Source organism: Somniosus microcephalus, chromosome 9, assembly GCF_052327205.1.
Source record: "Somniosus microcephalus isolate GS21.2 chromosome 9, FLI_Smic_1.0, whole genome shotgun sequence".
Taxonomy (NCBI): Eukaryota; Metazoa; Chordata; class Chondrichthyes; order Squaliformes; family Somniosidae; genus Somniosus; species Somniosus microcephalus.
Genome location: NC_140995.1, coordinates 175440163 through 175452274, shown reverse-complemented (window position 1 = coordinate 175452274; position 12112 = coordinate 175440163). Strand labels below are relative to the sequence as shown.

At 43.6% G+C, this 12112-nt stretch overlaps 1 protein-coding gene across 3 annotated transcripts in view; it reads right to left on the bottom strand.

Moving 5' to 3' along the window:
• Nucleotides 1-12112, bottom strand: part of slc2a12 (solute carrier family 2 member 12) — a 71079-nt gene that overhangs the window by 46612 nt on the left and 12355 nt on the right. For all 3 annotated transcript variants that reach the window (XM_085997570.1, XM_085997568.1, XM_085997569.1), the window contains exons 2-4: nt 6061-6175; nt 855-2180; nt 423-545 (exon numbers count right to left, since the gene is read on the bottom strand). In XM_085997570.1, the coding sequence (XP_085853696.1) occupies nt 423-545; nt 855-2180; nt 6061-6163 (1552 nt within the window). In that variant the 5' untranslated portion in view covers nt 6164-6175. The remainder of the gene's footprint in view (nt 1-422; nt 546-854; nt 2181-6060; nt 6176-12112) is intronic.

The window sequence follows — 12112 nt, the reverse complement described above, 5'->3', positions numbered from 1 at the left end:
TTTTCAGTCCCTGTCACAACTTGCCCTTTAATGGCTAGCTGCAGCCCTTTCACAGTTGCTCCCTGGATGGATTTTCTCATCCCTAGCCAAGTATGCCGCAGGTCAAGCTCTCTGGGCAAGCTTTTCCTTTGCCTGTGGCCTATCCAAATTAGGGAGGGGCTGGGAGGGGTGGTTGTGGGGTGGGTGGGGGAGCTTCTGGAAAACTGGGTCAGGCCGGACCTCTGTGCTGGAGGAGCAGGCGAACCTGCAAATTGGGTCAGTACAATCCCATTTTTGCCAGACTTGGGAAATGGGAGCAGATTTGTAAAATAACTCAAATAAAGTTCAAGTTTCAAACTGTGACCACAATTACTCTCAATACATAAGTTCCAGGATTCATCCCATAATTACATTTTCCAAAAGCCTTTGTGGCTGTGCCTTACCAGTCATGGATAAAAAAGTTAAAGCAATGAGCAGATTCAAGGCCCAGTTCAAGCATCCTATGAAAGCCACAGCCCTGCCTTTTATCCCAATTGGAAAAATTTCACTCAGCAGCACCCAAACTACTGTAATCAGAGACAGAGAAGAAAATAAAGTTAGAGTTCGTACTTCCAAACTTAAATACTGCTCATAGACAATCATTTTACAATGCGCAAATATAGTGACACATCATTTTGAACACAAGTAAAAATCTCAGCAGACATCAAACTATAGGAGAAAATCACATACAGTTTATAACCATTATACAATTAGATTCAAATTATATTACATATATATTTAACCAACTAAATCTATACTCTAAAGTATTCAGTTTATAAAGTTTACCACCGATAGCATGATCTGTGCAGGATTTGTTTCTACATAGAGTTGTTTACCTGGTCCAAAACTTATAGAATAGGCAGCCACATATACAAGCAGGCAACAAAGAGACAGCCACTTCAACAAAGGAGAGACATGTTCAGTCCTATGTCCATCCATCTTAGGGCTTCCCGTGAATGGAGAAAAGGATTCATTTTGCAGTATTGCAATTCCCATATTGCTTTGGTTTGCTACTGTAAAGTTTGTAGGTTCTGATGAACTAAAGTGTATATTCGAAGGAAAGACTGTGGCAGTTGTTGAATTATATCCAGGCATTGCAGATGTGACGTTATCTTGCCAGTGATTGGGGTGATTGCAGATATCCTTGAACTGCATTGGGATTTTACGGATAATCATTGCCATTATAATCAATGTTACAATCATAACAGTACTTCCAATGTAGAGAAATGTTTTACGTCCTACTTGGTCAATGAGGAACATTGCTAGAACTGTACCAAGCACTTTCACTATCCCCACAGTAACTGAAGCTAATGTTGCTGTTGAATCACTTTCAAAGCCAACAGATTTTAAGATAGTGGATGCATAAATTAAAACATTTGGTTGACCCGTAGCTTGCAAAAAAAAGGCTAAACCAAATCCTAGTCCGATTCGTGCTTTCATGTTGTCCTTCGACCTAAACAGATCTAAAAAGGTATAATTGCATTCATTGTTCAAGGAAGATTTGATGCTTGTCAGCTCATCATCAACATTGGAATATGATCTAATCTTCTTCAGGATGAGACTTGCCTTTTCATCATATCCTTTCTTAACCATAAACCGAGGACTTGGTGGAAGGAAGAACACACCAATGGTTTGCAGCACAGCTAGTGGGAGAACAATCGCAAACATGTACCGCCACCCATTTGAAATGCTAGAAAAAGCATAATTTAAAATATATGCCAACAGAACACCAAGAACAATCATGAATTCAGTCAGCGCTACCAGCAAACCTCTTCTGTCTGATGGTGCAACCTCTGATAGATAAATACATGCTGCAACTATTCCTGAAGTTGTAGCGATTCCCACGATGATGCGGCCTCCAACAAGCATTGGGTAGGAGGTAGACGCTGACATAATGGCATTTCCCACTATAAAACAGCCAGAAGTTACAATGATTCCTATCCGCCTTTCCCATCGATCTATGATGTATCCACCAACGAGGGAACCTACTATACCTCCAATTAAGATTGAACTTACAACTACTTCTTGTTTCTCACAGGTAAGCTGGAAATCAGCGTTCAGTTGTAGAAGAGCTCCAGAAATGTTTGCAAACACGTAGCCAAAGATGAGTCCACTTCCAGAAGCAATTACAGATGCAGCAATGAGAATAAGGCTAAAAGGTCCTACAAAAAAAGTAAAATAATTGATGAGACTTAAAGTGATCAAAACTGTGGCAATTAAACTAAATCATGAGGAGTCATTTAATGCCCCGAGGAACGGCTGCAGCTGTACCGTAACATTCTATATCAAAACCAAAAGAATTCAAACTGGTTATTGGTGACAGATTCTCCTGGTTGGGGAACTGATTTACAGTTGGCACTGCATGGGACTCAGTTTGTTGCACATAACAGTTCAAATGGAGAATTAAATCACTCGTCAAACCCAGTTTATTTCAGCATGCATTAGACTTTGGGAAATCTGAGATTTCTTCAAGTCTTTGTGTTGCCAGCAATAACCAGGATGGAATTACTGAGAAGTCTGTTATTCTTACAGGTGCACCCGGTTATGCTACTGTCCCACAATTTACATGCTGCTTTGTAAAATGTGGGACTGTAGCAGTTGTAAGGGCAGATTATGATGTTATTGCACTTGGGTATATTGGATCATCTGCGGCAGTGCATAGGCAAAATTGGACAGGAAGATTTGCATGCACATAATGGAGCCCACCCAATTTTTTGTCTATGGCATTTGTTGCAAAACAAACTTACACAGGGGCCAGTATGGCAGCTGGGTTTTCCTTGCCTCTGTCATATTACAGAACTACTTCCAATACGCATTCCATAATTGAGCCATTTCCCTTGGTGCCAATTTGATCCCATTTATACTACAGGGCGGATTAAGCAATAACAGACCAATTGCATATCCATAAATAAAATTACATTTGACATGGGAAGATTTGTACATGCCAGCAACAGCAAAAGTGAATTGCTGACCTATTTGGGTGAGCTGAGAGTTCAATCTGCTTGCAAACAAAATTAAAATGGCGGAGGATCATAAGTGCTGCCAGCGAGCACAATTTATCTTTGCTGCCACTATCAACTTTTTGCCGTTAGAATTCCCTAGTGAAACAACCTCCCAAGGAAGGTTCAGTGCCTCCCAGGGTGCTGAGCCTTATTAATTAAGACTACAGGATTGCTTTCAATAGAGCGCTTACTATCATAGGCAACTCTGTAAGATAAAAGAGATATAGATATAAAGCAGGCTTTTCCAGGGACTAAGCCTACCCAGACATTTCCCATTGAGACAATAACACCCCCTATAATAAACAAAGCACACTTTAAATATTATTCCTAATACAATTTGATTTTTATAACTATCATTTATAGTTGAAATAAAATATTTTTGACTTTCTGTAACAGTCATTAATTGATTTGGATAGATTGTCAAAAAGCCTTTACTTCACAGATGAGTGAGCATGTTAGAGAGGTCCATTTAACAACTATATAGAGCTGCTTTAACATAGAAAAATGTTCCCAGATATTTCATAAATAGACAAAAGGAAAACAGGTGCCAAGCTAGGAAGGGAGAGTTTAGAAGAGGTTATGAAATGCATGGCACAAGAGGTGGATCTTGAGGAGGTTTTAAAAGGTGGAAAAAAGGCGGAAAGAGTTGGAGAAGAAATTCCGATGAATAAGACTGAGGTAGTTGAAAGTTCTTCTGCCAACAGCAGGGCTGAGGTAGTGGCAGAGGCCTGCAATTTTTAGTGGTGCAAGTAAGCAGTCTTGGTGATGGATAAAATGTGGGGTTTACAGCTCAGATCAGGGTCAAACAAGAGTACAAGTGGTCTGACTGGTCATGAGAAGAGTGGGCAAGGAACAGGGTGGAATCAGTCACAAGGAATGGAGTTTGTGGCATGTCCTCTACACAATGGCTTTAGCCTTCCCAATGTTGAGCCAGATAAAATTGTGCCCAATCCAAGACTTGATGATGGACAAAAAGACTGATAGCATGGAAGCAGTCCAGGGGTTAAAAGAAATGATGCAGATGTAGAGCTAGGTATCATTCATGCACATGTGAAAGCAGGCCATATGCCAGCGAAGAGAAGACATTGCTGGAGATTCATTAGCTGTTTTCAGATAGGTAGGAATGGAACCATGTAAGGCCAGTTCCAAAGATTTGGACGCTGGAGGAGAATAGCATGGTCAACTGTATCAATTGTTGCAGAAAGGTTGAGCAGGACAAGAAAGGAAAATGCACCAGGGTCACAGTCACATAAGATGTCTTTCATGACTTTGGTTCGAGCCATCTCAGAGCTGTGAAAAGGGTGGAAGCTGAACTGGAATGATCTGAACAAGAGGTTTTAGGTAAGGTGGACATGAGGTGGACATGAAGCTGGGAGTATATGCCACATTCAAGAACTTTAAAGAAGAAATGGAAGTTGGATAGGTGGACGTAGTTGGAGAGGATAGATGAGTCAAGGATTTTTGAAGAAGGGCAGATTATAGTGGTTTTGAAGGAAAGAGGGGGCAGAGCTGGATGAAAGGGAACTATTGGCACAGATAACATGGCACTCAGGGAGAGGATTGGGGGAATCGTAGGTGGGTTTCATGGATGTGATGAACTTTGAGTGAGTGGGCAGTGGGGGGGGTGCAGGAAAGATTGAGGGTCTGGGATAGAACAAGTTGGAGACTCTGGAAAGATAGGGGATGTTTGGACAGAAGGAAGAAGAGGAAACAGTAGAGGCAGGTGCACAGTTTATCTCAGTCTTAGAGTTGAAGAAATCTGTGAGCTCCTCACATTTGGTGTATGAGATGAGAGTTATGGGGGATAAGGAGGTGGTTGGACTTGGAACAATGGGGCGTGGAGTTGTCTTTGCATTCCAGGATGATCATTGAGTAATATATGGTTTTAGCTAAGGGAAACAAAATATGGTGGAACCTGACATGGTCAAGCCAGATCTGATGATTGATGACTAAGCTAGTTGTGCACCAGGTACATTTGAGTTTACACTCTTCTGACCAAATCAAATCAAATCAACTTTTATTGTCATTGTTAGTGCACAAGTGCAGTACAACGAAATGTAGGCTTGCGGCTCCCAAGAGTGTACATTTGGATTAAGACATTTAAACATTCAACATACATTTGGCTTGTAGTATATTAACATAAATATAACCATAATAAAGTGCATTGGCAGATGTGCAGGCTTTAGAGTTTATTTGTGGAGTTCAGTAGGATGACAGCCCTGGGAAAGAAGCTGTTCCTAAATCTGGTCATACGGTTGCGAATGAAAATGAGGGCTATACCAAAAGGGGCAACAAGGCAGGGAAATAGGTGATAAATTTGCAAGGGACAAAAGCACCGAGGGCAGAGGTGAGAGAGCGATTAAGTAGATCCATAGTCGTAGAGGTGTCCCGATGGGTGAAAGGTCAAAGGTGAGAGAGCTGGGAATTTGAGAAGGAGCTGGGGGAAGAGTTTTTTCATGAGCAGATTGTAGGAATAGTTGTATTGGAAGAGAATAGGGGGATGTGGGTAGTAAGGGAGAGGAGGTAATGGTGAGATATTGCCTTGTCAGTGATCAAGATCTAGGGTGCAGTGATGAGGTCAGGAAGATGTGGGTGGGGGAGTTCATATGTACAGGAAACTCTTTGGTATCCGGCACCTACGGGACCGGGATGGTGCCGGTTGATTAAAAATTCCGGATAACGGAGAGGTATACCTACCAAGGTACGAGAGCCCCATTACACAGCACACCAGTTACACGGCCACAGATCCAGGAGTCCCTGTTACATGGCCATAGGTGCAGGAACCCCTGTTACACAGCCACAGATCCAGGAACCCCAGTTACACGGTCACTAATATACAGTAAAACTTACCTGAACCTACTCCTGAATTTTGCCGATTAATAGAGATTTCCGGATATTTAGGTGCCGTTTAAACGAGAGTTTCCTGTAGATGAGATTGAGGGGAGGTGGGAGGACAGTGAAGTCAGAAGGGAGTGAGCTGGCAGGTTGAAATAAGTAACGCTGCAGCTTTGAGGAATGTACCAGCACACAACCTTTCTACCTTTTTTAGTTGTAGGCTGGTTCAGGATACCATATTGAAAATCACTTTGCATCTCAGTTGACTTGAATTTACGTTCCTGTTCAAATTCTGCCTCAGTGTTCATTATTACGGCTTGCTGTAGAAAAGAACAGAATAAAATGTATTCTTCATTACTTGTTTGCACATATGTAAGAAGTCACACAACACCAGGTTATAGTCCAACAGCTTTATTTGAAATCACAAGCTTTCGGAGCGCTGCTCCTTCTTCAGGTGAAGTGGAGAAATGCATAAAGACACAGCTTATATAGTCAGAGAATCATGTCAGATGTTTACAGGTAACCTTTCCAACTGCCATTTATCACACCTCGGCAGAGAGATAATCACAGCAGTCAAAGATGTGAATGGTGTCCAAACAGGTCAGTCAGGGAAACATTACATCAAAGAACAATGAGGTGGGGTCACAAGGGGTCAAATATTGCAGATGCTGGGGTCTGTATGAAAAACAAAAAAAGACAAAAAACAGTTTTTTTGGCTGGAAATCACAGCAGGTCCGGCCGCATCTGTGTAGAGCGAACAAGCCAATGTCGACTCGAGTCTGGATGACCCTGCATCAGGTGGGGTTACATGTAGCGTGACATGAACCCAAGATCTTCGACAACCAGTTCTTTATCCAAACACACGGAACAGCCATGGGGACCAAATTCGCACCCCAATACGCAAACATCTTCATGCACAAGTTCGAGCAAGACTTCTTCGCTGCACAGGATCTCCAACCAACGCTATACACCAGATACATCAACGACATTTTCTTCCTATGGACCCACGGCGAAGAATCACTGAAAAGACTACACGATAGCATCAACAAGTTCCATCCCACCATCAAACTCACCATGGACTACTCCTCAGAATCAGTCTCATTCCTGGACACACGAATCTCCATCAAAGACGGACACCTCAGCACTTCACTCTACCGCAAGCCCACGGACAACCTCACGATGCTTCACTTCTCCAGCTTCCACCCTAACCACGTTAAAGAAGCCATCCCCTGTGGACAAGCCCTGCGAATACACAGGATCTGCTCAGACGAGGAGGAACGCGATGGACACCTACAGACACTGAAAGACGCCCTTGTAAGAACGGGATATGACGCTCGACTCGTCGATCGACAGTTCCGACGGGCCACAGCGAAAAATCGCATAGACCTCCTCAGAAGACAAACACGGGACACAACCAACAGAGTACCCTTCGTCGTCCAATACTTCCCCGGAGCGGAGAAACTACGCCATGTTCTTCGCAGCCTTCAACATGTCATCGATGACGACGAACACCTCGCTAAGGCCATCCCCACGCCTCCACTACTCGCTTTCAAACAGCCGCCTAACCTCAAACAGACCATCGTTCGCAGCAAATTACCCAGCTTTCAGGAGAACAGCGACCACAACACCACACAACCCTGCCACAGCAACCTCTGCAAGATATGCCAGATCATCAACACAGATACCATCATCACACGTGAGGACACCACCCACCAGGTACATGGTACATACTCATGTGACTCGGCCAACGTTGTCTACCTCATACGTTGCAGGAAAGGATGCCCCGGAGCATGGTACATCGGCGAGACCATGCAGACACTGCGACAACGGATGAACGGACACCGTGCAACAATCACCAGGCAGGAGTGTTCCCTCCCAGTCGGGGAACACTTCAGCAGTCAAGGACATTCGGCCTCCGATCTTCGGGTAAGCATTCTCCAAGGTGGCCTTCGAGACACACGACAACGCAAAATCGTCGAGCAGAGACTGATAGCCAAGTTCTGCACTCATGAGGACGGCCTCAACCGAGATCTTGGGTTCATGTCATGCTACATGTAACCCCACCTGATGCAGGGTCATCCAGACTCGAGTCGACATTGGCTTGTTCGCTCTACACAGATGCGGCTGGACCTGCTGTGATTTCCAGCCAAAAAAAATGTTTTTTGTCTGTTTTTTTGTTTTTCATACAGACCCCAGCATCTGCAATATTTGACCCCTTGTGACCCCACCTCATTGTTCTTTGATGTAATGTTTCCCTGACTGACCTGTTTGGACACCATTCACACCTTTGACTGCTGTGATTATCTCTCTGCCGAGGTGTGACAAATGGCAGTTGGAAAGGTTACCTGTAAACATCTGACATTATTCTCTGACTATATAAGCTGTGTCTTTATGCATTTCTCCACTTCACCTGAAGAAGGAGCAGCGCTCCGAAAGCTTGTGATTTCAAATAAAGCTGTTGGACTATAACCTGGCGTTGTGTGACTTCTCACATTTGTCCACCCCAGTCCAACTCCGGCATCTCCACACCATGTTTGCACATAGATAGCTAATGACTCAGGCACAGCATAAACATATGAAATGCACCTGACTGTCACTGTAGAGTGTCAGCCACAAATTAAAATTCAATTTTTCATTCAATAAACATAAAGCATATTGTAAAAATACAATGAATGTGCCATATAAGAGATTGGTCCACAACATTGGAAGGCATGGCATAGGTAGAGTGCTTCTGAAATGGATCGGAATTTTTTTGAAACAAAGGAAGCAAGGGTTGGTTGTACATGGAACTGGATCAGCATGGAAGTAACTTGTGGGATGCCTGAAGGATCAATGGTAGGGCTATTATGTTTATATGTTATAATGGACATATAAATAATCTAAACAGAACTAACTCTCCAAGCTTGTAGATGATATCGAACTGGAAGGGACTACAAATAATCAAGAAACAAATGAAGGGGGGCCTGGATAGAATAGGGAAAGAAAGAAAGAAGGAAAGAAAGAAAGAAGGAAAGAAACAAAGAAAGGAAGGATGGAAGGAAGGAAGGAAGGAATCACTCACTCACTCACATAATGCATTTCATGACCGCAGGATGCCCTAAAGTGCTTTACAGCTAATGAATTACTTTTGAAGTGTAGTCACTGTTGTAATGTAGGCAAACAGCAGTAAACAGCAACAATATAAGCTAAATGGTTTATTCTACAGGACACAACACAAGAGACGGATTTGGGGGTGCTGGTGAACAGATCGCTGAAGCCAGGAGCACCATGTGCAACAGTAGTACATTGAGCGAATAGGCCATATAGTCAGAGAAATAGAGCACAAATCTCAGGAAGTGATTCTGAGTTTGTGCAGAACACTGGTCTGGCAACACGTGAAGAACTGTGTACAATCTGGTCACTATATTGAGAAAGACACCCAGGCATTGGAGAGAGTGCAATGAGGAGCAACTAAAGTGATAACTGGGATAAGGAACCTGAATTATGAGGAGTAGCTGCGGAAGGCGAGAATGGTTACACTAGAGAAAAGAAGATTCAGGGGTGATCTTTTTGAAGTATTCAAGATCCTAAAGGATATAGACATGATAAACATCAATGGGCTAAAAATTTGTGGCCGGCACGAGAGTTGCCGGTATCACCGTGGCCTCGGATTAACGGCTGTTGAAAATGAACGAAGCGCTACAAGAGAAAAATTCACGCTGAGGGCTAAAAAATTTTTAGCCCAACGCTAGCTTTCTGTGTAACACCCTTCTGGTGCTGATAGTGCAGGCATTGCAGGCGAAGTTTGGCATCCAGAAGCGACGTTCCAGCTTCCAACAGCCTCTGGAAGCGAGACAATAGAGTTCACTAAGCATTGTGGGAAATTAAAAGGGCAATGCATTAAAGACCAATGCCTTCTGAACTAATAAAAATAAAAATGAAGTGAAAAATAGCAAATTTTCAGCCCTTACTGCCTTTTAAAGTAAAATTTACATTAAAAAGTCTCAAATGGGAGTCTTCAGCTCTTAAAGCTGAATTCCCTTCCGAACCTCAAAAAAATGGGAAAACACCATCACTTTATTTGACACTCCCAACCACCAGCTCCTCAAGGTTGACCAGCAAATCCATTTGCAGTGTCCCCTACTGAAAGTCAGCAGCCTTCTACCAGCCATGCTGCAGCCACTGGGGAGCACTGCGTGACATCAGTAGGATAGGCAAAGGCACACATAAGACAGTCACTAAGGGAATGCATAAGGGTGATGAGTTGATTTCTTGATGTCATATTGGATGGATAGACGTATAAAGTTGGATTGGAAAGTTTGTTTTGTGGTGGCTTTTATTTCAGCATCGTGTCCAGGAGGACATTGTGATGGTCAGTAACAGATGGAAGGTAAGGTGTAGGACTAATGTTGAAAGGGGAATTGGGGTTGTGGTCACTGGTACCGCAGGCGGATGATTCCATCCGGGATATCCAGGCCTGGCAGGGGCTGTCTGGGTTACATCCTTCCTTCTGCTTCCCCCTCTTCAGCTTCCTCCTCTTCGGCGTCTTCCTCTTCCCTCTGTGAGCGGATGCTGTACATCTGAAATGACAGCATAAAATGCTGGAAATATTCAGCAGGTCAGGCAGCATCTTGACTTGAGACGTGAACCCTGTTTTTCTCTCCATGGATGTTGCCTGACCTGCTGAGTATTTTCTGTCTTCTTGGAGGCCTTCCTTTATCATATGAGGTCTTGCAAGCGTCCAGCAGTGCTCCCTGCACATTTTTAAAACTTTCAACATGTATTGCAGCAAGCCACTACTTAAGTAAAATTTAAAAAACCAGGCCAAAAATTTAAATGCAAACTTACCTGAAAGATGTGTGTGTCCCTTTAAGAGGTGCTGACAGCACCCCTGTCAGTCTGCTGCAAGCTCGGTTTACATGGTGAGCTTAGGACTCAGCGCTGAACTCAGTGCAAAGATCCAAGTTCGCAGTGGTGACGTTAAGTCAGCGTTGCACACCGACTGACATCACCTCTCCCTCATTTCAATTTGCCACGTGATAGATATTACTGGCAGCGCTGCCGGGCCTTGGAAAATGGAGGATGCCGCGGGATCTGCCACCAGTGGGCGAAAGAGCGGCCACCCTCTTAATGCAACCTTTTGCCGGTAACAGGTGGCGTTGAGCCCCTGAAATTTTAGCGCAATACGTTTAATATAGATTCTACAATAAGAGGGCATAATAAACATATAAGAGCGAGGATGAAAAGACAGTTTAAGTTTAATTATTTTGTGCAGTATGGGATGGACTATCAAGGGAGGCAGTGAGGGCTGATTGTATCAGCAAATTCAAGAGAGAGTTAGATAAGTATCTGAAGAAAAAATTAATAAATGTGTTTGAGTGATTTCATAAGATATATTATTTCCAAGACACTGTGACCAGCCAGGTGGACCATAATGGTCTTTTCCATCCTGTACATTTATGTGTTCCTAAATACAGTGGGGTAGATCCTGACTTTAGTGTCAAACAGGTGGTAGCAAGTTGGCAGCCCGTTTTACATCTCTCCTGATTTTTATTTCCATTGAAGTCAGTGAGCTGCCGATTGGCTATCACCCATTTTACACTATCAAGATCTACCCCAATTAGTCAAAAGTTATAAGGTGATTTACAGGGCTATTGGGAAAGAGCAGGGGAGTGGGACTAATTGGATAGCTCTACCAAAGAGCCGGCACCGGCACGATGGACCAAATGGCCTCCTTCTGTGCTGTATCATTCTATGATTCTAACAACAACTTCATCATATATATATAGTTCCTTTAAGCATCGAAAAATGTCCCAGGGTCCTTCCACAGAGGCGTACTCAGAAGAAAATGGGCACCGAGCCAAAAATAGAGATACTAAGAGGGGCGAACAAAAGCGTTTGAGGAAGGTCTTAAAGGTGGAGAGGGAGATGGAGGTAGAGGTGAAGGGATAAAGGATAAGGTGAAGGGATAAGGTGTGAATTCCAAAGCATGGGTGACAGGTAGATCCACAGGAACAGTGCAGGTGAGGGAGCCGGTCCAAGTTACCACTGTAGGGAGGTGAGGAACACACAAGTTCGGGAGCAGCTGTAGGAGCTTGAGGAACCAATCCAACCATGTCCAGCAAGGGCTGATGGAGAAGTGCTGAAGGGCAAATGGATCAGTCAGCAGTGGTCACAGGAAGCAAAGCAGAGATCATTCAGCAGCATGGGTGCAGAATCCAGAGCAGGATGGGAGCCAGCAGGAACAGATCTGAGCTCGCTCAGAGTAGAGTGAGAAG